We start from the raw sequence: 24790 nt of genomic DNA, 5'->3' as shown, positions 1-24790 counted from the left end.
CCAACTATGGTCCTTCATTTATGTTCTAACTGCAGCCCTAACTTTTAAGCTTTGGTCCTCTACCCAATCCCGACCCTACCCAACCTATCTGATATTTACTGGACGTTATTAATGCAGATTATATTATGACTCCCGGAAATCGTATTCAAACAGTATTGTGCCTACAGGATTTTTGTGGACAACATTTTACTTTGCGTTTTGGTGCTGCATTAAATGCACCAGAGTGTTGTGTTGGAACAAAGAAAGACCGATGAAATCCTAGCCGTGTTTGGAATTGTTACAGAACATTTGACACTGGGCAATTGTTAACGATTATTCAGGAGCCCGCAGTGTTTTTAAAGGCCGAGAACAGCTTCCATAAACTTGTACTTGCTTATTCTCACTTCACTTTCACAAAGGAATACACTGATATGAATTGGTACAGAATATGGACACATGTACATCCCCGAATAACACTCCCTCCTCAAGTCATCAACACATGAAAGGCAGAGTTTACCATAGTGCTAATAGCACCTCACTAGGCAGGCCTTGCATGCTACTCACGCCCTGTACAGATGTCACCCAACAGAAATTGGAGGGTGCTACTCCTCCCACACTTATTCACCATGCAGCGGGTCAAGCATGGCATCAAGAATCTCAATTTGTAAGCTTGGGCCTAAGTATGAAATAATTTGTTTCATAGTGTCCATGCAAATAATTGTCAAACCCTTAAAATGAGAACAATGGATCAATACCTTATGCTTTTAATGCATAGTAAATTAAATGATGGTTTGTTTAAAGAATGCACAAAATAACTGACAGTATATTTATATTTTTGGAACACCAGTATATAAGGCTTTCTTGAAAGGTTTAAAGAAGATATGTCAATCACATACCTCATCAGCTCCAGTTTTGACTGTGAATATTGCTCTGTGATTTAATGTTGTGGATTGAATTGAATCTATGCTCAAAACAACATGAAGCCTCTTGGACGTATGACCGCTTATCCAGCAGGTATCACTTCCCTTTATAGAGTCCAGTGAGAGTATTTGCAAGTACAAAACGGACAGTATGAGCATGTGACCAACCCTAAAATTATTTCCCAAGATGTCTTATTTCCACATAAATCACTCCCGTCATAACCTTCGAGAAACTGGACTTTGGAAACCATCTAAAGGTTAATTTTTAACATTAGTGCATTCCTTTTGTCTCCATCCACGTTTTAAACAATTTTTCACAAATGGTAAATGAAAGCTGAAAAATGTAAATTGTTCCCTCGTATAAAAGTGTGAGCACCTCATAGTGCTGCAGATAAGAATTCTAGAAGCCCCACTTCAGTTTTCATGCAACATTTTCTCATTCCTAATTTGTTAAAAAAAAAAAAAAAAAGAGTAAGCATATTAATGAAGCAAATATCTGGCAGTGCCTATTTTTAAGGTAGGAAATCAATCCGTTTTCTTACTGAAGACTAGCCCTTTCAAATAATGAAATCAGAAAAAGTCTTTGGGTAGCACAACGCATGACAATATGGAGTAATATCAGAATGGCAGTTGTAAGAAGAACTGAATAACTCCAGTGTCTTCTTTTATCCAGTTCTTTACTGATCTTTATTGAGAATCAAATTCATATGCCAGATGTCATCATTCTTATTCCAAAACATAACCCGCACATTTCATGGCTTTCGTCACTTTCAAAGGCTTTAGCATTATTGTAGTAACATCTTTAGTGGTATGTAGCATCTGTTTTTTCATTTAGTACCATATTCACTCTTAAATGACCATGCGTCCTACATTAATTATCCTTTAACTATTTTGCCCAAACTTTCTCACAAAAGATGCGTTCCAAATGAATGTCTCTCACAGGACCCTTATATTAACTTTCTTAGCAATTATCTTGTGATAAGGATTTGGCATTCTTAACTGACACTGTGCTCACTGAAATAGGTATAGTTTAATAGATCAAAGTGATACCAAAGGGGATGATGAACGGAGTGTTTGAGCAAATCAAAAACTCACCCCCAGTCAACTGATCTGGGTTTAATCCACCATCATTCTTTAGCTCACTCCACCACCCCAGTTCAGACATAGCCATATGCAAATCAGTCTGACCCTGTGCCTCATGGGAACAGTCCAGCCAGAACTGCCAAGCCATGTCTTCCCTGGACCAGAAACCAGCATCCTGGGACCGGTTTCGGGTTCATAACCCTCGTCAGCCAGGCTATCTTGAATCCAGTGGTAAAGTGAGCAAGGGACCCACGTCTGGGCATACCCTGCCAACTTAGGGCGACCAAAGTGATACCAAAGGGGATGATGGACGGAGTGTTTGAGCAAATCAAACACTCACCCCCAGTCAACTGAAGCTGAAGACGGCTGAAATGCCAGAAACCGGTCCTAGGAAGCTTGTTTCCGGTCCAGGGAAGGCATGGCTTGGCAGTTCGGGCTGGACTGTTCCCATGAGGCACAGGGTCAGACTGATTTGCATATGGCCATGTCTGAACTGGGGTGGCAGAGTGGGCTAAAGAACGGTGATGGATCAAACCCAGATCTTTTGACTGGGTGTGAGTGTTTGATTGGTTCTGATGCTCCGTCCATCACCACCCGCTTTTGTACCGCTTTGTTCGCCATAAGTTGGCAGGGTATGCTCAGACGTGAGTCCCTTGCTCACTTTGCCACTGGATTCAAGCAAGCCTGGCTGAAGACGGCTGAAATGCCAGAAACCAGTCCTAGGAAGCTTGTTTCCGGTCCAGGGAAGGCATGGCTTGGCAGTTCGGGCTGGACTGTTCCCATGAGGCACAGGGTCAGACTGATTTGCATATGGCCATGTCTGAACTGGGGTGGCAGAGTGGGCTAAAGAACGGTGATGTATCAAACCCAGATCTTTTGACTGGGTGTGAGTGTTTGATTGGTTCTGATGCTCCGTCCATCACCACCCCCTTTTGTACCGCTTTGTTCGCCATAAGTTGGCAGGGTATGCTCAGACGTGAGTCCCTTGCTCACTTTGCCACTGGATTCAAGCAAGCCTGGCTGAAGACGGCTGAAATGCCAGAAACCGGTCCTAGGAAGCTTGTTTCCGGTCCAGGGAAGGCATGGCTTGGCAGTTCGGGCTGGACTGTTCCCATGAGGCACAGGGTCAGACTGATTTGCATATGGCCATGTCTGAACTGGGGTGGCAGAGTGAGCTAAAGAACGGTGATGGATCAAACCCAGATCTTTTGACTGGGTGTGAGTGTTTGATTGGTTCTGATGCTCCGTCCATCACCACCCCCTTTTGTACCGCTTTGTTCGCCTTAAGTTGGCAGGGTATGCTCAGACGTGAGTCCCTTGCTCACTTTGCCACTGGATTCAAGCAAGCCTGGCTGAAGACAGCTGAAATGCCAGAAACCGGTCCTAGGAAGCTTGTTTCCGGTCCAGGGAAGGCATGGCTTGGCAGTTCGGGCTGGACTGTTCCCATGAGGCACAGGGTCAGACTGATTTGCATATGGCCATGTCTGAACTGGGGTGGCAGAGTGGGCTAAAGAACGGTGATGGATCAAACCCAGATCTTTTGACTGGGTGTGAGTGTTTGATTGGTTCTGATGCTCCGTCCATCACCACCCCCTTTTGTACCGCTTTGTTCGCCATAAGTTGGCAGGGTATGCTCAGACGTGAGTCCCTTGCTCACTTTGCCACTGGATTCAAGCAAGCCTGGCTGAAGACGGCTGAAATGCCAGAAACCGGTCCTAGGAAGCTTGTTTCCGGTCCAGGGAAGGCATGGCTTGGCAGTTCGGGCTGGACTGTTCCCATGAGGCACAGGGTCCGACTGATTTGCATATGGCCATGTCTGAACTGGGGTGGCAGAGTGGGCTAAAGAACGGTGATGGATCAAACCCAGATCTTTTGACTGGGTGTGAGTGTTTGATTGGTTCTGATGCTCTGTCCATCACCACCCCCTTTTGTACCGCTTTGTTCGCCATAAGTTGGCAGGGTATGCTCAGACGTGAGTCCCTTGCTCACTTTGCCACTGGATTCAAGCAAGCCTGGCTGAAGACGGCTGAAATGCCAGAAACCGGTCCTAGGAAGCTTGTTTCCGGTCCAGGGAAGGCATGGCTTGGCAGTTCGGGCTGGACTGTTCCCATGAGGTACAGGGTCAGACTGATTTGCATATGGCCATGTCTGAACTGGGGTGGCAGAGTGGGCTAAAGAACGGTGATGGATCAAACCCAGATCTTTTGACTGGGTGTGAGTGTTTGATTGGTTCTGATGCTCCGTCCATCACCACCCCCTTTTGTACCGCTTTGTTTGCCATAAGTTGGCAGGGTATGCTCAGACGTGAGTCCCTTGCTCACTTTGCCACTGGATTCAAGCAAGCCTGGCTGAAGACGGCTGAAATGCCAGAAACCGGTCCTAGGAAGCTTGTTTCCGGTCCAGGGAAGGCATGGCTTGGCAGTTCGGGCTGGACTGTTCCCATGAGGCACAGGGTCAGACTGATTTGCATATGGCCATGTCTGAACTGGGGTGGCAGAGTGGGCTAAAGAACGGTGATGGATCAAACCCAGATCTTTTGACTGGGTGTGAGTGTTTGATTGGTTCTGATGCTCCGTCCATCACCACCCTCTTTTGTACCGCTTAGTTTCATAGATCATACAGATTTCAGTGATCATCATCTCGCTCTCTCTCTCTGGTTCAGGACATGTTTCACACTTCCGATTTGCCCTTTTGCAGTCAGAGGTTCAAATCTTGCTGTTGCAGAAACATTATAGAGGGGAAACTGTTAACTACAACAAACTTCCTTTTTGACAGGAAAAGTTAATTCAAGAAGATATTCTGAAAGATAAATTCAAATGGGTGACTTTGGAAATGATCAGCCCTTTCTTCAACCAGATAAATTTAATGTAAGAGGGTAGTGAACCCATCAAATTTACCTGATTCTAAATTAGATGCCCAACTCCTCCTATGCTTCATCGATTCTCAGATTAGACTTCTTCTTGGGTGAAACTAAAGTCTAGGGAGTACATCCACATCCCTCTAATCCAAAGACCGGTGCAGCTTCCACTTACCCTTGCAGCCCTTAAGACCTAACGATCAGTCTCCTTTTTTCAGCTGGTGCCTTGGGTCACTCGTTCAACTGCAGTCTTGATTCAGATCCACGCCCTTCCAACTGTACCTTGTGGAATGGGCAATAGTGACTTTGTACCAATCTTCAAGATTTCCTCTTTACCAGATAGCTTGCTTGGGAATCCAAATGCTGATCGAGAGACCTGCATCAAACCAGGTGCTACCATGCTGTTGAGGTCAAGACTTTGGAAAGACTATCCAGAGAGACCTTGGTAACTCCACCAGGCAATTAGGGCATCCTTATGCTGGTGATAGGCACAACTCATCTACAGAAGACTGCCCAGACCATTATAACATAAGCCCTCAAGCAGGCTTACCTTGAGCCTTCAGCCACAAAGTCCTTGGGTCAAGAAATAGGGTGCTCCTATAGCAAGTCCGGTATTTTTTTCAGGATCATCAGGATGTTCTGGTGATGGCAACTTCATTGAAAGGCAAAGCAATGTCCTTCCAAATAGTTGAGGAGGCAAGTATCTGCAGAAATATGGCATAGAAAAAGTAGTTGTCCAGTGTTTGCTCCTGGAGACAGGCCAAAGTCAATGCAATCGTGGTTAGTGGAGGAATGTTTTTTGTGGTGGAAGTTCTACTGGTACACTGCATTACAGCCGGACTTTGTTCTGCCTGGACAAGGAAGCTGTTGATGTCCAGGGACTTAACCAATATTTCTCACTAGGACCTTGAATCCCTCTCTGGCTCTACACTGACAATTTTATTTTAAGTCCTCAGATATTTTGTTTGAGGCCCAGGATAAAGTCATCAACCTCCATTTCGATGGGAGGAATTTGTTGACTCCCTCACGGGATGAAGAGGTACAAGACATTCACAGCTAAATTGATGATTGCCATTCATGTGGTACTTTCAAGACCTACCCCTCTCTTTCAGTGGGCGAAGTTCTTAGTCTTTGAAGGCCAGAAGTTTCTTCTGCTCCAAAGCCCCATCTGAACCATCCTTTTACTGATGAAACCAGCATTCAAGAGGAGGTGTTTTAGAGAGATCAGCAAGCCCAGCTCATTCATCCTCAAAGAAGACTAAGAAATCCCATTGACTCTTCATCTGCTTTCCTTGGCACAACCACAGGTTGCCAACCACAAACCACACTCTCTCCACAACCGTGGACAGATAATCACAAATATATGGGTCTTGTCAGTGGTGAAAAAGCATTTGTGCTCCACATCAATCTCTACCGTCACCAGTTGGCATTCCAAGAACGTCTGCAGGAGGTAGAGAGGTTCTTCCTTTATAGAGCATTTGAACCTGCCTTCACCCAAGCCCTGACTCTCAAAAAAGAGATGGGGCTATTAATCCTCTTATTTTCTGGCAAAGAATACGTGAAGAGTGCGCCAACTCCTGACCAGTTCTTCCACCTGCTGAAGTTCTTGATTCCAACTTTGGCTCGGGTGCTGGCCTGCAGCTTTGCAGAAATCTAGTTTAAAGGGCTGCTTGGTTCTTTTTCTTACTGTACTGGTAACTAACCTTTTGGATATGCTCAGAGTGCCTTCAGGACATCTATATCATGTATCCATCACAGAGAATCACAGAAATTACTACTTTTTCACAGTGGAAAGCCAACACTGCCAGTATATGACTGCCATTCATTTTCAGTGCTGCACCCTCGGGCTTCACACGATCCTAGCACGTGCCTTTCGGAGACACTAGAAGGTCCACTATGATCTATACTTTGATTCTCTTGTAAGCAGCATCAAGAAAAGGAAGCAGAATCTGCTTCATTGCAGGCACTCAACAGTATACAATATTGGGTTCTAGGTGATCTTCCCCTCAGATCCTCCTTGGTGCCATCCTACAGTATTGCATTCACAAGGACAGTACAGGACTTCTTGCTGCAGCGATAAAAACCTTTTCTTGGTAGTTCTTCGCAATCTGTTTGCCTAAGTGTAAACTGCCTGGAACAGCCTTCTCCTGCATTTCACATTTGCACTTGCTGTGGACAAAGTTGAGAATAGGGATTTTACAGGACTTCTCTTGACCCATTGGCCACGAGCCAATATCACAGATTCGCTTTTTTTCATTAAGTGGCAAAGGATAGCAACATATCACATATGAGGTGTGCTTAAGCACATACATTGTACAAATACGCAAAGCTCTGATAATTAACATCTATGGTTTCCATTGCACTGCTAGCAGTGCACTGGAAACCATAGATGTTAATTATCAGAGCTTTGCGTATCACAGAAAGGAGACAACCTACAAACAATGGAGTCACCATAAGATTAACTATTCTTATACATGGAGAATGCCCATAGACAATCCCCTATCTAAGACCAGAGAAAATGTCTTTTGTGCTCCGATCTTTAAGCCAAAATAGCCTTGGTCACCTTAAAAACATAATTTAAAGAGGCAGTCACCCTTTTGTACAGGGACTGCAGTTGAAATTGCTTCGCTTTTGTGATTCCCCATTTGTTAAAATTAGTTTAAAAAGTGGCAGGATTAAAATCATTTGTAGTAATTTAGAAATTTAATATTTTGGTAATTTCCAAGTGGTTCTTTCTTGGAGATTATAATTATTCTAAAGTTATGTATTTCGGTTGTCTACTCTCACTGGAAATCTATTATTAACAGGTAAGTCATTTTACTTTTCTGTTCGAAATCTTTTACATAATAATATATCGATCGGCTGTTATTTCTTCAACAGCTATTTATACATTTTCTGCTGAATCTGGTTTCCCGATTTTCTAGGCAGGTTTGAATGGTGCATTACGTTTGTTATGCTTGCCAGCATTTGGCATGTGCCCATAAATTGATAAAACAATATTTTCTACTGTTGCTACCCAACCGGACTGTGCCATACGTTTGCATATTAAGGTTTTGCTTAAGGGAGCTAATGTGTTCTAGAATGAAGCACCTTATTTGTAGCATTTGTTCTATGGTTATTTTGGAAACTTGGCTATACACTGTAGTTGTCCTCATTTTTGTAAGTCTTCCAAGCATGACATTACGATGAGTTATTTTGAGTGTTTTATTTTATATATCGCTGCTGTTGTGTTTATTTTTCCTTTCTAAATTACTGTTCCTTATATTGTTTCACAGTTGTGGCGATATACGACTACTCAAAGGACAAGGAGGATGAGCTATCGTTTCAGGAAGGATCCATTATTTATGTCATTAAGAAAAACGATGATGGCTGGTACGAAGGTGTCATGAATGGTGTGACTGGACTCTTTCCGGGAAACTATGTCGAGTCCATCATGCACTACTCAGAGTGATGACTACATGATGGTGCAGTCCTGTACCTCACTCGTGGAATAGTCTGGGCATCCCAGATTCTCACCAGCCCATCGAGGCCACTCAAGTGAATTTGAATGAAGGATGATTGTGGTTAAAACCACTCCATTATTTTCTGTTTTCCATTATTAAGACATCACATTAATGGTACACATGGTTTAAAAGAAATGTTCTTCCTTCTGCCAGTTGAGGCTGAAATTGGCCTCTTCTATTGAACTACGTTTGCTCTCGTTTCCACATTTCGAAAATGGACCGGCTGGTGAAGCTACCAATCTGTTGGAGAGTTGAAACCTTGGTATTCTGTTGGGGCTGCTTGTTCATGGTATAAAGGAGATGCTGGGGTATTCTCAGGGCAGCACTCACTTGACCTTGGATTAACCACAGCATTTGTATGGTGTCTTGTACTGGCAAGGTAAAGATGTACTGTGTGTTGAGGGCAGATGGGAAACCTAAATATTACCATCTCTTCCCCCATGCACTCTTGTAATTTGTGGCAAAAGATTCTATTTTGACATTGGCAGCTCATCACAGCATTTCTGCCGCTGTCTGGCAATAATAGATCAGTAGATGTTAATGTGCAGCTTGGTTCTGTTCAGTTTGTCTCTCCTTCCTCTCATGTTTGATTTAAATGCTGCTTGTAAAAATTCATAGTTGTTTTCAGCCTGTGGGGGACTTCTGTAATATAAAAAAAAGACATGTTTAGTGTCGCAACAGTGGCACCACTATAAAAGAGTCCTGGTCTGCTGTCACCAAAGAATTTAGTCTTAGCACAATGTTTATCTTGATGGCGAAACCAGGTTTACAAGTTCAGTGGAGCTTAAAGGGCAATTTTTATGCCGAAGTGGGAAGTCGAGGTCACTTACCTCACGCTGGTTGGAAAAATGTATTTTCAAGTATCGGCAACTAGTTTAAAATATCCGTTGTACATGGCATGATTTGCCAATTTTAGCTCTATTTTTTGGGAACTTGAAGGAAAAAAACACTACTGTGAGTGCTCTGTAAAGTAGGCAGGACACTTCACAACCGGATTGTTTGCACATCTCCATGAGATACGAGTTTGAGTGAGCGGAGTCTTTTAGCTCCCCGGTAATGTTCTCCTCACTTAATCCCATTTATTGTAAAAACATTGAATGTGGTGCAGATGCTTCATTTTCTAACCCGATGCATAGTTGCCCTACAGATTCCTTATGGCAGTTCATTTTGCACCTCGGAATGTGTTCCGGGGTGACTGCAATAGAAGATCTCCCCTACCATATTGCCCACGTAGATCTGTATGGAAAGTATTTGCTACCCAGCAGCTGGATTACAAAAGGCGAACCCTATATTTTTAACTGGATAACTTTACCCTAATTCTATTTCCGACTCATCTAAGCAGTTGTGTTGAAGCTGAATGTATCCGGGATAGGCTGACGTCTCCCACTGTCATAGGCATTTAGTATGTGTGGGCTTATTTTAGCTAATGCTTCGATTGACTGGATTGGGTTGTCTCTGTGCCAAGGTAGCTTTCAGATGATGAATACTGGCATTCTCAGGTGGTATCCAACATTTTTTTTCAAATGAACAATAATCACTCGACGATGCAGTTTTAACAATTTAATTCAGCTTCATATTCCATCTGAATCTATGTTTTGATTCCTTTTGGAACTCAATTTATCCATTTTAGGATAGTTATTGTAGTGTTTCCTAAAAGAGATCTTGCCAGTGAGTTGTCACCCTTAAGGGAGATTCCGTCTGTAAATTACCATTTAGGCGATCTTCTTTCTGTGAGCCAGCAGTTAGGAGAAATTCTGTCTTTCAACTACCTTTTAGGAAAGATTCTCTTTGTGAACCAGCAATTTGGCAATATTCTTTTTGTGAGCCAGCAGTTGGAAGATATTCTGTCCATTCGCTACTGCTTAGGAAAGAATCTCTCTGTGAACCAGCCTTTGGGGTAGAGTATCCCTCTGAACCAGCCATCAGGACGACAGGAGTCCAGTTTACGTACATCCGTGATGCCAGAGGTGTACCTTAGCAGGTTTATCAGTTGGTGCTGCTTAGTTCGTTAATCACAGATTGTTTCGATGTGGGGTCTGCAGAAATGCTTCCATAAGTGTGATTGTCTTTTAGGAGGTGTTTTTATTTGTACATGCCTTCTGTTTCCCTCTCATTGTTTTGCTCTGGGGATAGCAAGAATGCCAGAGGAGGTGGAAGAATCAGACCCTCATGGAATTTATTACATATGACACATTCTGCTTAAAGAATTTATATAAACGAGTCCTAATTTCACAAAAGCACTAACATTTGATGCTCAGTTTGTGCCCATGCTCTGTATCCCCCGTTCCTTTACAATCACTTTCTCCTGTGGAGGCCTTGTGGGTGGCATGTGTATGATAATAACAGTAAAGTTGTATGCTTAATTTAGCAGAACTAATGTTTCATGCTTATTTTCTTTTGTACAGTTTTGGTTTCAGTAGTCGATATTTGTATATGAAATGGGTCGGGTCTGATGCAAACTGACTGCCCACTAATGATGAAGCTAGAGTTTCTTATGCTGTCATTTAAATTTTTTATTAAATTTCCTTTCATTTTTTTATTATTCCTTATACATATGTAAACATTGGGCAAAATGAAGTAAAATACTTAATGCCTTGTCAGTGGGTTGGATTTTAAATGTCGTGACTGGGTGGGGGAGAATGTATTTGTACTGTATAGACCCCTTTGAATTTCCAGTCTGGGGACTCAGGTGGCGAACCGTTGTCAGAGCGCTCGTACTTTGCACAAAACTTCCAAAATGGGACGTAATAAATATATATATATATATATTCAGGATTTTTAAGGAATGGGTTTCAAAGCAGCTGTAATTTGTGATTGTTCACCATTCCTGTGACATGCTTATTCCACACGAAGGCTTGTGACGTACTGTGAATGATAAAGGTTGTTTCTGCAGAAGAGTTCTTTCTGCCTACTGGACGTTCAAGGAAAGACATTCCCTTCTCAGAGCACACCATTTGCTGATTTGCAACACGACCCTTTTTTATTTGAAATCGTTTAACAGACACAATTCAGCACTTGTGAAAATGATAAGCACATCAGTTTGAACCTTCCAGGACATTCAGGAGTCTTTTCCCTGGTGACTAAGGGCGTCCTACACAATGTGTCGGATTTTAAAAGCAGGATCATCTTTTTAGGGATTTCAAATCCATCCACACACAATAACCTTACATTTAGTATGTTGTGAACATGTGTACAAATCAAAGCCAAAAAATGATGGCATGGTCTCCACTTTTTTCTTGTCTTTCAGGGTTAGTTATTTTTGCTTTGAAATGTGTAATCAGATGCACCAGAGAATGCTTAGAGGGGCCTGTAACTATACAATCCTGAATTGTTCGTGCATATGCCAGACTATTATCCATGTAGAAATTAAAACCTGTTTGATTGCTTCATTGAATTGTAGACGTGAGAGTTTTTGCCATGGTAATGTTTCATGCGGCGAATCGTGTTCGCTAAAACAGTGTGAAACCAAGCAACTAATAGACCACATAATTTAGGGTTGAAACTTTCTTGACTTTTCAGGTTATGATTTCACTTCCAGTATATGCAAAAGCTGACTTTCGAAAGACTTCTTAAAAGGGGTTAGTCAGCAGTACAGTTTTTGTAGCTAGTGGAAAATTTAATGCTCTCCTGTTCTGTCAGAACCCTTAAAACTGCCTATTTGTGGGCTTTCCTCTAACATGGAGATATGACGTGTTAGCAGTGGCTTGAAGGTAATTCCACCCTGCTATAAGAACACACGAAGTTGTGTCCATGAACACTCGTAGAGAATGTTTTAAGAGTCACCATTGCGTGTCTCTCCTGCAATTTAACGTTGCCAGTTGCTTTGCCCTCGTATTGTTCTGCTTGCAATTTATTTTTAAGTAAAGATACTGTCATTGTAATATCGACACAAGACATTTTTCAATTTGTCACCTGATTTGAAAAAACGCATAAGAGGTTTCACAACCCGTGTGAAGAAAATGCATTGAGTTGTAACACTTAAATGCTTTCTTCTCAAATGGAATTCGTGAACTGAATTGGTGAAACCTAGAAATAGAAAGAATTGGGGCTTGTTGAAGAAATCTTCTTTCGTATCCTCTTAACTTCCAAAAGTGATAACCAACATTCAGCCAAGTTATGATTCTGCATAGCCATTCTCCTGATCTCTGCACCACTTCCTTGTCATAATTGCTTTATTCTTACGTTTATGGTAAGGTGGTTTAAGATTAGATCAATAAAACACAACTTTGGGTCTTTTATACACAATATCAGCTCAAACGTTCTGTGAATGGGAACTTTTTCCCCGCATTGGCATGTATCACATTAGCTGCTTCATACCCTACCCCCTTATATCAATTCAGGCTACTGCAAAAAATATAATAAGCAAAGGTACTTTCAAAGCATTCAATCTGCTACTTTGCTAGACGTTTATGAGATTAGATTATTTTTTAAAGCTTGTCTTTCCACACATGGTTGTTATATCCTGTTTTCACCAAGAGCATAAAGTATTAAGAGCCACGTCCAAAATGTATTCCTTTGAACTTTAACTTATGCGTTACTGCTTTGGTTGATCATTTTTGACTTGTTGCCTTGGCTTTGAGACATTAAGTGTTATATAGTCATTACAGTTCAACGTTCTGTTTTCTCTCAACATGAAACCGAGTTTCTTTCTTCTTCAAATTTACCTCCTTCCTCTAACACTCACACCCAGTGAAATTAATGGTCTGCAAGTATAGAGTTTTCAAAATAGTCCAGAGAACATTATTTCCAAAGAAAGTAAGTAAGTTACTGCATGTGCTCCATAACAGCAAACAAGCTTATTGATATGTATATCAGGCCTCAACAGTTTTGAAGACCTAATGTGTTTTTCTAGAGAAAGTAGTATTCTGCTAATAAGTTTTGCAGTAAAACAGAAGATCACCAGTAGCCACATAGGTCAGAGCCGGCGTCTGAAAGTGTTTAGTGCAGGACTGTGTGTTGGCCTAAAGAATTGCTTTGGCACTCCTTTGACTCCTGAAAATAACCCACAAATAAGATATATCCAATCTAATAATCTTAAATACACTTAATCTGTTACTGCTTTAACTAGAGCAAGCATGCAGATAAACATTTTGAACCTGAAAGGGAGTGATTGATGACAGTAGTAATTGGAGAGCCAATACTTAAATCTGCTGAGCCCGAGGATCCATTCCTGCTATTTTGTTCGAGCCATGACCCATAAAGTAATTGAGAGGGCTCATTCATAGTCACTGTGTGGCCTCCACCATCATGTGATGCAGGGTCTTTGAAGAACCCATTTTATGCAGATGAGTGTATATCATGATAGCTCATTTTAAATAGCATGCTATTGGACACACATGAAAGTAAGTCTCCACATAAAAACAACTTAATAAAAGCAGTGTCATTGTGGTTTGAATTTTGTAGTCACAGTGGCCTCCTTTAACACTCACCAAAGAGATTAATAATTAGTTTGTTGAATATATTGTTAATGATCACTAAGCCATGATGGGAACTCTTTAACTGTCATGTGAAATCTGAAATGTCAGTCATTCACCCGGATGCTTCTGAAGAGCGAGTAGTGCATCTTAAATCACAATTCAGATAGATATCTGGAAATCCGATATCCAGGATTTTGCTCTTTGCATATCTGGAAGTCCATGGTGAATGTAGTTAGTGCACTTTCACCCAGAATGTGGGTGGAAAGTGACAAAGATGAATAATGCAAGTGCTTTGAACATCTCACTCTTAACTGCTCAAATGCAGTACTGAGTAATTGATAAATCTATCCCTTTTTCCCACTTTCATTCCACTTTTAGGACCACTAGAAACCATTTCAAGGTTCCTGAGAGGGCCTATATGAAGACTTTTGTCTCAGTGCAGATTAAAGGCAATTGGGCTAGTTTCTGTCCTAGAAAAGGAGCAGGGACATCTTTTGTGCAGGATTTTAGGCACTGTGCTCACTGAAGTTTGGCGGCAATGCAGAATGGTAATGTCAGTGCATTTATGCACAGTTCGGCTTGTGACTATTAGGCCTCTTTATTATGTTTAAAGCAAAGGTGGAAGGTCAACACTACTAATATATGGCTTCAATATACAGTATCCTTCAAATGAAAATCAATAATATTAAGAAACATTACATAAGTATGTATTTAGCATCTAGGAATTATAGTCAAACATCTAAAAGACCGTAGTTCCAGGAGATCCATGAAGAACCAATTCCATCTTTGTGTGGTTCAGTTTTAAACCGTTGTCTTTCATCAAAATAATATCTTCAATAAAATAACTTGGCATGGAAGCCGTAGAACTCCACAGGAAAGTGGCCATGAGTCAGAAAAGAATGGTGAGGAATAATACAGACTGCCTGAGGCCTGAAGGCTTGTAAACAAGACTGCTGCACCAAATGGTTGATTCTGTCACTTATCTATTTAATTACATTTAGAAACTGACACAGCTGACCTTCTCAGGTCTCTAGGTGGCAATAGAATGGTCTTCAGATAAGAAAGTCTAACTGAACATTGTCAACCAGGGCCAGTATTGGAATAAACCACTATTGCACCTGGATTCTCCTGAATGTATTTACAATGTATTTACTAGAGGATTTTAAGTTCCCACTGCAAGATACATAATGGATAATGGAAGTAGTAGTGTAATGAATGACCTAACCAGTGGGTTGAACTTTACCATAAAAGATACTTGAATGGCGATTGGCATAAAGTATATGCAACTAGGAATACACAAAGATTACTAGGTTCGGTATAATTGTTCAAAGCTCTTAAAGGACTACCGCTGAGAAGATATGTAGATATCATCGCAGCCTTCCAAATGTCCCTCTAGTATTGGATTCCTCTCTTTACCACTATAATAATGATTCCAGAAATTACTTTACATACATCCTTTCTTTTTTGGCCTCTACCTACCCTGTAAGCATTTTTCTACTATGAACATATTATTCCTTTAATATTTATTGAAAGGGGAATTCAAATTGTTCCAATAAACGTTGTAGCTGGTGAAAAGTAAAATAATGTTCAACACTCATGAAAGTTATAGTCTGGTTTCACATCTGTTAGATAAAGAATTTACAATCAAACGTTGACGCTGCTATAAAATACCAATAAAAGGGGAGTGTTGTGCGTGTGTAAGGTTAGAATTCTTAATAACGTTTTTTTTTTTTTAAACAGTTTTTTATCACATGGTATTATGGAGTATATTGTTGCTATTGAACAACAGGTGTCTGCTGTACATCTTCGGGAAGTTATTTAGAAGATCTAGCATCTAGTGGCATTTTTTTAAAGCAGCAGATAAAATTCATACATTATTTTATTGAAGAATATAATCGTAATTGTTACGTTCTCAAGCTTTTAAGGTGATTCATGGCTTTTTTTGGAAGCGGTTTTGGAAAACTACCAAAAAGCATGATGGTTGTGCTCCCTGCATCACAGCTATCCATAAAAGAGGCCCTTTCAAGTGCATGTTTAAAAATAAAACAGTGTTCACCAAGCACTTCTTTCGTTACAGGTGATAGCTGCTACAAGTTTGCTGCACTTGTATGTCCGAAGTGGCCTTACCTAGCCGCCTTGTGATGAGGCGCAATGCTTAATAGTAAATGTTTACTTGATGGCATTGGTTGGGGTACATCAGGTATACCAACTGTACCCAACCATTGATGATCAGGGCAACAGTTTCTGCATGCGCCTCCTAGTCCTGTTCAGCAGCATTTTCTTGTATTTGTTAACCTCAAATGTATGATTTCCCCTTTCTATATTGTGCTGCTACTAACATTGTGATGTAAATGATCCACTAAGAGGATTTGAAACCACAGGCCAAGTGGGAGCATTTCTTCTAAACCTTAAGCTTGTTCTACTGTGCATAAATACTAAGCCTTTAATTATGGATGCACTGCCTCTGCAATGTCCGCTGCTACTGGAACAGCTCCACCGAACAACATATTTGTACCAGGATCTTTATTTTGATGATGAAAAGGTTGCATTCTCCGGTCCACTCATGAGTGATTTGTGCTTTTTAATTTATCATCGCTGATGCAGTTAAAGCATTTATGGATGCCTTCTTTGTCACTAGATGTTAACAGACATTTTCACCCAGTACATCCACTATTTCCTCCCCCAGATGAATATGATGACCATCTTGGTGGTTGTCCCCTTTTTGGACATTTTGTTGAAATATAAGAATGCTATTTTTATCTGGACAACAATAAGATAATGGTGTCTAAGTAGCCATCTTGCCACCAGTTATGTTTTGTGTGTGCCATTGACCCACTTTCATGCGAGTGGAGAACAGAACAATGTTTTTTAATTGTACTTTGAATTAACTGTTGCTGTGTACTAAGACATCTTGTTACAAGTCATAAATAAAACAACTGAAAGCACAAAGATGTTTCTCTTGAATGCACTTGTCCTCTGTTACTAAAGCTTGATGAATGAGACTGGTGTTTTCTTTTTTTTTTTTTTTTTTTTTTAATTTTTTTTTTATTCGTCATTGCAAAAGAAAATCAATTCATACATTTCATTAGGCAGATTCCATTTAGCCAGTTATACAACAAGAAAACAGCAGAGAGAGCGGAATGGCAGATACGAAAATAAACGGGGTTGAAGCATAGTCAAATCTCTATATAGTACCTTTTATCCAGATTTGCCATTGTGGACACATACACACAATTAAAGAAGAAAAAAAAGGATTATTTCAGTCGTTTTCAAGTCTATTTCTCCAATCGGAAATTGGTGTCCATATCCGTTTCCCCATCTGTTGTGTCTTCCATCCTTTTTTGTCATACAGAGCTTTTTCTAGTACATATATTGCTAATAGTCGTGCCATCCATTGTTGGAATGTTGGCGGGTTAGGGTCTTTCCACATCGCTGCCACACATAGTCTACATAGGATCATGGCTATATAGATGAACTCATGATGAAATGATTTTATGCCATCCCTGGTTACTCCCAGGATCATAACTTCATTGGTTATACTTATTTTAATCCCGAGAGCATGATTCAAGAATTGCTCTATTGTGTTCTTAAATAGATCCAAGGCGGGACAAGCGGAAAACATGTGAATGGTATCCGCCTGTGCGTCTCGGCATCTGGGACAAACCACTCCCGTTGTTCCCCCCCCACTGAGCAATTCTGTGTGGTGTATAATATAGCTCATACAAAGTCTTATATTGCTGAGTTTGCAGAGTAGCAGCTCTTAACACAGAGTTTGATAATTTAATTGCTTTTTCAACCTCATTGCCAGTTAGATTCAACTTGTTATTCCATTTATCAATCACTTTTCGACAATCATCCTCCTTATATCTCGTCAATTCTTCATAAACCTGTGAGATTGAACAGCCTTTATTAGCCCTTAGGATTTCAATAATTTCTACCCTTTTATAGTTAGTATCCCCTCCCTGTTTCTTTGCCAAGACCGATCTTATTTGTAGATATTTAAAAAAATCCCTACGATCTAAGTTATATAGTTGGCATGCTTGTTCGAATGTTATTAGTCCCGTGGTTCCCACCAAGTCTCCTATTGTTTTTATCCCCTTCATGTCCCAGCACTTCATAACCGGATCATGGAATACCATTGGTAACGACTGATTATTAAATAACGGAGTATAATAGTTCGTCCTCCCAATTTGTGTTCTCTTCCTTACGATTGACCATACTGCCATTGCAGCACCCACCGTCTTGAACTTGACTTTCTTATAGTAACTGCCTTCGTTGAATGTAAGGAGCCATTTGTCAGAGTCTTTGATCAATAGCTCATATATATCAGGGATGCTCTCCCCCACTCTCCATCGATCCTCTGTGTTCCCCCCCACTAGCCCCTTGATGTATTGTAGGACGGTTGGCCAATAGTAAGTCCTGTAGTCCGGTGCCGCTAGGCCCCCTCGCTCTCTTGGTAATGACAGAAATTTCAGTGCTCTCCGTGTTTTACCTTTAGCCCATATAAATTGATTTGTAAGCCCCTCTATTTCGCGGAACCAGTTATTGTTAAATTTAAGCGGAATCGTACGGAACAAATATAATATTTTAGGCAAGAAGATCATTTTTATTAGATTACATCGACCTATTGTTGTTAAATATAGGTTATTTAATCTATCTAGATCCCGCTTAGCCTTTTTAATTACCGGTCCCAAGTTCATTTCCACTATCTTTGAGAGGTCGGCGTTTATCGTTATCCCTAAATAGGTTGCTGATTCTGTTATTCTTTTATCTACCAGCCTTACCTTTTGATTGACTACTATTTGAGTTTTACTCTCGTTTAATTTATACCCTGAGAGCGCCCCATAGGCTGTAGCTTCTTGTTCTATCTCTAATAGAGCTGTCGCCGGATCCACAGATATTACCGCTAAGTCATCTGCGTACCCTAAGATTTTCGTTTCATGTCCGTTCAGGACAACCGGCATAATATTTCTATTTGCCTCTATCTTTCTTATAAACCCATCTATGTAAAATGCGAAGAGTAGTGGAGAACATGGGCATCCTTGTCTGGTACCCCGTCCGACTTTTATAGCCCCGCTCTTCTCCCCCATAATCCGCAATCTTATCGTCGGGTTCAGATATAGAGCTCTCAGTGCCCCGATACAGACATCCCCTATATTTTCTTTTCTTAGAGCCGCCCAGAGGAAGCCCCACGAGACCCTATCAAATGCTTTTTCTGCGTCTAATAAGATTAAAGCCATAGGGTCTCGTGAAGCTGCCGTCCCATCAAACAGATTGCAAACTCTGCGGATATGGTCCGCTGTACCCCTACCGGGGATGAACCCATGCTGGCGAGGGGAGATGATCTTGCCAAAAACAACACTTAGACGGTTAGCCAGCATCTTAGAATATATCTTAGTGTCGCTATTCATCAAGCTTATGGGCCTGTATGACCCGGGATCGGTTGGGTTTTTGTTCTTTTTGAGAAATACAACCATGGTTGCATCTCTCCAGGACTCAGGAGGAATCCCCCCTCTTTGCGTCTCGACCATCAATCGATAAAGATCCTCTTCAATGCTGGGTAGAATTTTTTTATAGAATTCGAGAGGTATAGAGTCAGGACCCACCGCTTTCCCGGCTGGCAGATCTTTGATTGCCCCTCTTAGTTCTTCTAATGAAAAGTTGGAGTCCGTCATCACTCTGTCCGCATTTGTTAGTTTCTCTGTTTGCACAGTCTCTAGGTAGCTCTCAATTTCACCGTCTACGGCGCCATTTTCTGAGTTATACAGATTTTGATAAAATTCTTGAAAGATAGCGCAGATCTCTTTTGGCGTTGTGGCAACAGCACCCATTGCAGAGTTTATCTGTGAGATATCCCCTTTTGTGACTGCCTGTCGAGTCCTGATGGCTAAGATACGCCCTATCTGTTCGCTATATTCATATTGGTCCTGTTTCCATGCCATATATTTTCCTGCCGCTTTATTTGCTAGTAACTCAACCACAGCTGCCTGTGCCATAGCTAACCGTTGTGATACTTCTTCCGTCTCATGTTTGGCTTCTATTATTTTAATAAATTCCTCTTCAATAGCGGCAACTGTACTTTGCCTATTCTCCCTTTCCTCTTTCTCTATCTTGTTTCGTTTTAACGAATAACTAATTGTCTCTCCCCTTATGCCAGCCTTCATAGCATCCCATACAATTCTTAGGGGCACAGAGCCTCTATTAATGTTTAGGTAGTCTTTTAGCCAGCTATCCATCCAGGTTATGTACTTTGGGTCATACAGCAAGGCTCTCTCAAAAGTCCAGCTGGCCCTCTCCTTTTGTTGATTTGGAATATCTATATCAAGTATCAAAGGGCTGTGGTCTGACACTACCCGGGGTAATTTTTTAATCTTGGAAATTGACAACAGTGCAGAAGATACCAAAAAATAGTCCAGTCTAGCCAAGGATTTGTGTGGTGCAGAGTAGTAAGTGCTCCCCCTTCCCCCTCCCCAGTCCCATTGTTGTTCCCATATATCAGTCAGCCCGTTATCCTGCATCATCTGTGTTAATGCTTTATGAAGCTTCTTCTTTCGGCCTGTGAACCGGGCTGGATCATTTTTCCATAGTCCGTTTAAACCATTTATATTTAGGTCCCCACAGACTATGATGGGCAAGGGCCAGTTTGTTATTTGTTCATTAATATGATTAAGAACCTCTGAGTCGTCGATTATTGGAGCGTAAATGGAGCAAAGCGTAAAATCAAAACCCCGCACCCTGCATTCCAGTATAATCCATCGGCCATAAGAGTCTGCTTTCTGCTTTTTAACTGTCACCAGGCCACCCCGTGCTAACACAGCCACTCCCCGCGTCCTAGACCCTTGTGTTGTATATATTAAGAGCTGATAACCAAGTTGTTCTAGCAGATATTTTCGAGATGCCTCTATATGGGTCTCTTGTATACATACAATATCAGCTTGTGTTAGCTTTAAATACTCTGTGAACTCTCTCCGCTTTCTGGCATCGTTCAAACCACATATATTAATTGTAATTATCCGCATAAAAGTTTATTGTATCCTCCTTTTGCTCCTCCACCTTCCTGCTGAATTCCTTCTCTTTCCTTTTCTTCCTCTTTGCTCCTGTATGTTTTCTTTGCAATGATGACGTTTTTTCTTTTTCCCCCCCCGTGTCCTTCCCCCAACCCCAACCCCAACCCCCCCAGCCCCCCTCCCATCCCTGCCCCCCCCCCCCCTCCCCCTCTACTGAGGCAAGTAGACCAATGGTCTCTGTGATGGAGTCTGACCCTCAGCCTCCCTATGCGTACTTTTTTTTTTTTTTAAACCGGTATATTATTTCATATCATATCATAGTGGCATCCACACGTTCAATTATTGTGCCCCATGTATCCCAATACCAATACCAATGCGTGTAGCCAGTGTCTATAGGTTTCTAATAATCCTTGCTTGTTGACAGTTCCAAAGAAAAAGAGACAGAGAGTTGACACAGGCTGTTATTCATGAAGTGGTACTGTCCTTTTTCAGAATTTCCAGATAGACTTTTGCCTGTATTTCGGAAGTGAACACTCTGACAGTGTCTTTATGTATAATCTTCAATTTTGCTGGGTTCATCAAATAAGCCTGCAACCCCATCTGATGGCAGGGGTCTATCAGGTCTCTTAATCTCCATCTCCTTTCCACTGTTATATGACAATAGTCTGGAGTTGTGAAGAAGGACTGGCCTTCAAACTGACATTTAGAATTGGGGCGAGCTTTAGCATACACTTCTTCCCTTAATAAGAAGTTTCCAAAGTATATCAATATAGCCCTGGGTCTTTGTATTCTCTGCTTACGTCCCCCTTGATCCTTTTCCTGATTCTGACCCAGATTTTCTTTCTTTTTCATCATTAGCGGGAATCGATGTACTCTCTGAACTTCTTTCTCCCAATCCCAATGGCTTAACTCGGGGAAAGCTCCTTTCAGCAACTTTATTACATAAGCTCTCACATCATCCCCTTCCTTTCCTTCGTCTATGCCCAGGACTCTGAGATTGTTCCGTCGCTGGCGATTCTCTAAGTCTTCCAGCTTCCATTGGATGTCTGACAGTCGATGCTCGTGTTCTTTTGTCTTAGTTATTTCTTTCAGTTGTTGATCCTCCAGATTATTGGTGCGCTCCTCTAAATGTGATACCCTCATCTTTGTGTCTGTGCAGACTTTAATAATTTTTTTTATCGATTTTTCTAAGTTCCTAGTTACTAGTCGATTCTTTCTCCCCTCGGTTTTTGTTGCTTCTTGGAGGTCTTTTATCGAATTCAGTATTAGCTGAAGAGGAGGCGTTCCCGATTCTAATTCTCCGAGAGCCATCTGCGCCCCCGGTTCCGAGCAATTCCTTTGGGTGTCTGAATAGTCCCATTTTAGATTAGTTGCGCTGTCTCCACCACTGCATCGACTTTGAGCACCTAGTGATTTTTCTTGTGATTGCGTGGCTCTCTGTCGTCTTGACAGCCTCTTCCATCTAATGGCTGTGTCTCTTTCCTTGAGAGAATCTTTGCTACTTGGTGAACTGAGACCGGAGCTAGCATCTATGGAGGTCACTTCGTCGCTTCCTTCTGCCTCAGAGGGAGTATCCTCAGACCCGTCAGTAACGGAAAAGAAGTTATCGGTTACATCTGGATTTTCCTCGATACCGCAGGGGTCACTGTGTGTAGCAGTCTCGTGAGCTAAAGCCACAGTTAAGGTGGGATCAAGGCGCGCATTCCCTGGTATGTTTTTCAAACTAGTTGTTATTGAACCTTTTGCCCCGACCTCAGCCTCCGAGTGTCTGCTTTGCTCCTTTGACTGGTCTATGGGAGTCGCAAGACTATTCTCTGTTCTCCCCTCAACGCGAACGTCTTCAGGTTCCTCAACGGCCTCGACTTCGACCTCAGACCTCGTAGTCTCCCCCCTCTGTGGCTCAGAGTTAATGTCCTGTACCACGGGAATCCTACTTGGACTCTCCTGTGTGCTGCCCTTCTTCCTGCAGACAACAGTGTTTTTTTCCTTCTTCTTCTCCCGTTCTGATGCTGTTTTAACCATTTTATCTATTGCTCTCTCTGGATTGACTACTTCCGACATTTTATTCACTGGATCTTGACTGACAGGGGAAAAAATATCCCGTTATAGATTTAATCCCCCCTGTGTTTACTCCGTTATTGACCACATTGATAGCACTTGTCGGGATCTCTGGACCTAGCACTCTAGTTTTCTTCCCCCTGACGTTGCTACGAGTCCCCATGATAGCTTCCACAACCCCACTCTCACCTGAGAAATTCTGAACGTCTTCCATAGCCTTAGTTTTCTCAGTGTCCTTCTGGGAAGCGGGGTGTTTGATATGTGTTGGCTCTGTCTCGGGAGTTTTACCCTTTCCTCCTCGCGTTATTTTCGGTGCCATCCTATGTGAGCTGTTTGTCGCAGCTCTTAGTTCAAGCAAATCCAAGGTGGGGATAGACAGAGCGTCCTGTCCAATGTATCTGTCTGCGAGCCCCTCTCTCGATGACCCACTCCACCAACAGCTCTGCTGATCTCCTCCTGCTCCGTTTACAGCCCTGCAGCTTTCAGCGATACTTTGTTTCTTGCGAGCTTCGCTAGCATAGCAGGCTCCGCCTTTCGCGTCCGATTTCCTCCTGCTCTGTTTACGATAGTGCTCTGTCTCTTGCCATTGTATACCTCGCTATCGTAGCGGGCTCTGCCTCCCACGCACGTCCAATTGATGGCGTCTCCCAGGCTCGAGCTCAAGCCGTCTCGCCGTCTGGCCTCCCGGTCTCGTAACTCTGCCAAGATTGCCGCCACCGTCGCTAACAACCGACGAACTAGCTCCTCGGCGATTAAACCCAAGTCACTGCTGCAAGCCTCAGTCCCGATCTCCATCAGGTATTTAGCCCGTTACACCACCTCTGTCTCCGGTTACACCGATTTCCTTTCTCACGGCATAGGGAGCGTTCTCGGGTGCTGCTTAGTCAGGCGCCATCTTGCCCTCCCCGACTGCATGAGATTGGTGTTTTCAAAGTCATGGAGAATGAGTGAGCTCTGAAGTATAGTTAAGGTCAGAGCCGTTTAATGCCTAGATTACATAAGGTAATCTGTTACACACCCTCTTCCTCGTTGTGTTCTGCCTTTAACAACCTTTGTATCTCCTGGCTTCAGTTTTACCTAAATCTTTTCTTGCATGGGTAGCCACCTGCCTAAAAGGGACTAAGGGAGTACATACAGGAGTACATACTGTACCTTAAAACCCCTCAGGACAGACGGGAGTGTGGAAATTAATTAACCTAATGAAGAACAGAAGAGCCTGTAAAGGAGATTAATATAGGTATAACACCAACCACCTCTCTTCTTCACAATAATCACTTATGATGATCTACTTAAATCTCCAAACCAAAGGGGGAAATGAACAAAACCAAGTGCACAGCTGAATCAGAGGAACAATACACAGTTACAGGAAACTAGAGTAGTGGTCAACAGAGTGCATCCCACTAGGAAGGCAGCTCTAGCCAAGACATGACGGGCAGAGTGTGTAAGACCTAGGAAGGGACTTGAGCAGAGTCATGAGCCAGGCAGACCCCAAATCCTGAGATTTAAACACAGTGGCACAAACAAAGCCCATTTTGGCAAGCTAGCTATCTAAGAGAAGTGAACAACATCAGAGAGACCCCTGCTGGCACACAGAACCCCTATAGGAAATTCCAGCTGTCGACTCAAAGGGTGAGCCCATTAAATTGACAAAACAGATATAAGACCCCTGGAAGGAGGCCTTAAAGGAGGAAGCAGCAACAGAGACTGCATAAGATCAGAAAGGGCAACAAAACAACAGCATTAGTGGATATACTACTTTGCAAAGAGGTCACAGAAGAGTGGGCATCCAGGAGACTAGTAGAAAAGTCAGCAGCATGGCCTGAAACAATCCACACCTGCAGACCAAAGTCAGCAAAAAACGCAATGTCCAAGGAACGCAGTCACAAAAGGTGAAGAAACAGCCAGGCAAGCACAGATCAAATGAGCAGCAAGTTAACCACTGCCAACCCAGGGAAGAAAAAACAAC

At 42.1% G+C, this 24790-nt stretch overlaps 1 protein-coding gene across 8 annotated transcripts in view; it reads left to right on the top strand.

The window, feature by feature from the left end:
• Positions 1 to 16723, top strand: part of ABI2 (abl interactor 2) — a 741358-nt gene extending 724635 nt beyond the window's left edge. For all 8 annotated transcript variants that reach the window (XM_085648940.1, XM_085648938.1, XM_085648941.1 and 5 more), the window contains one exon: positions 8115 to 16723. In XM_085648940.1, the coding sequence (XP_085505066.1) occupies positions 8115 to 8290 (176 nt within the window). In that variant the 3' untranslated portion in view covers positions 8291 to 16723. The remainder of the gene's footprint in view (positions 1 to 8114) is intronic.
• The last annotated feature ends 8067 nt before the right edge of the window (positions 16724 to 24790 follow it).

This window comes from Triturus cristatus, chromosome 3_2 (genome assembly GCF_964204655.1).
Source record: "Triturus cristatus chromosome 3_2, aTriCri1.1, whole genome shotgun sequence".
In the NCBI taxonomy this organism is placed as follows: domain Eukaryota; kingdom Metazoa; phylum Chordata; class Amphibia; order Caudata; family Salamandridae; genus Triturus; species Triturus cristatus.
This window is presented reverse-complemented; position numbering and strand designations above follow the sequence as displayed.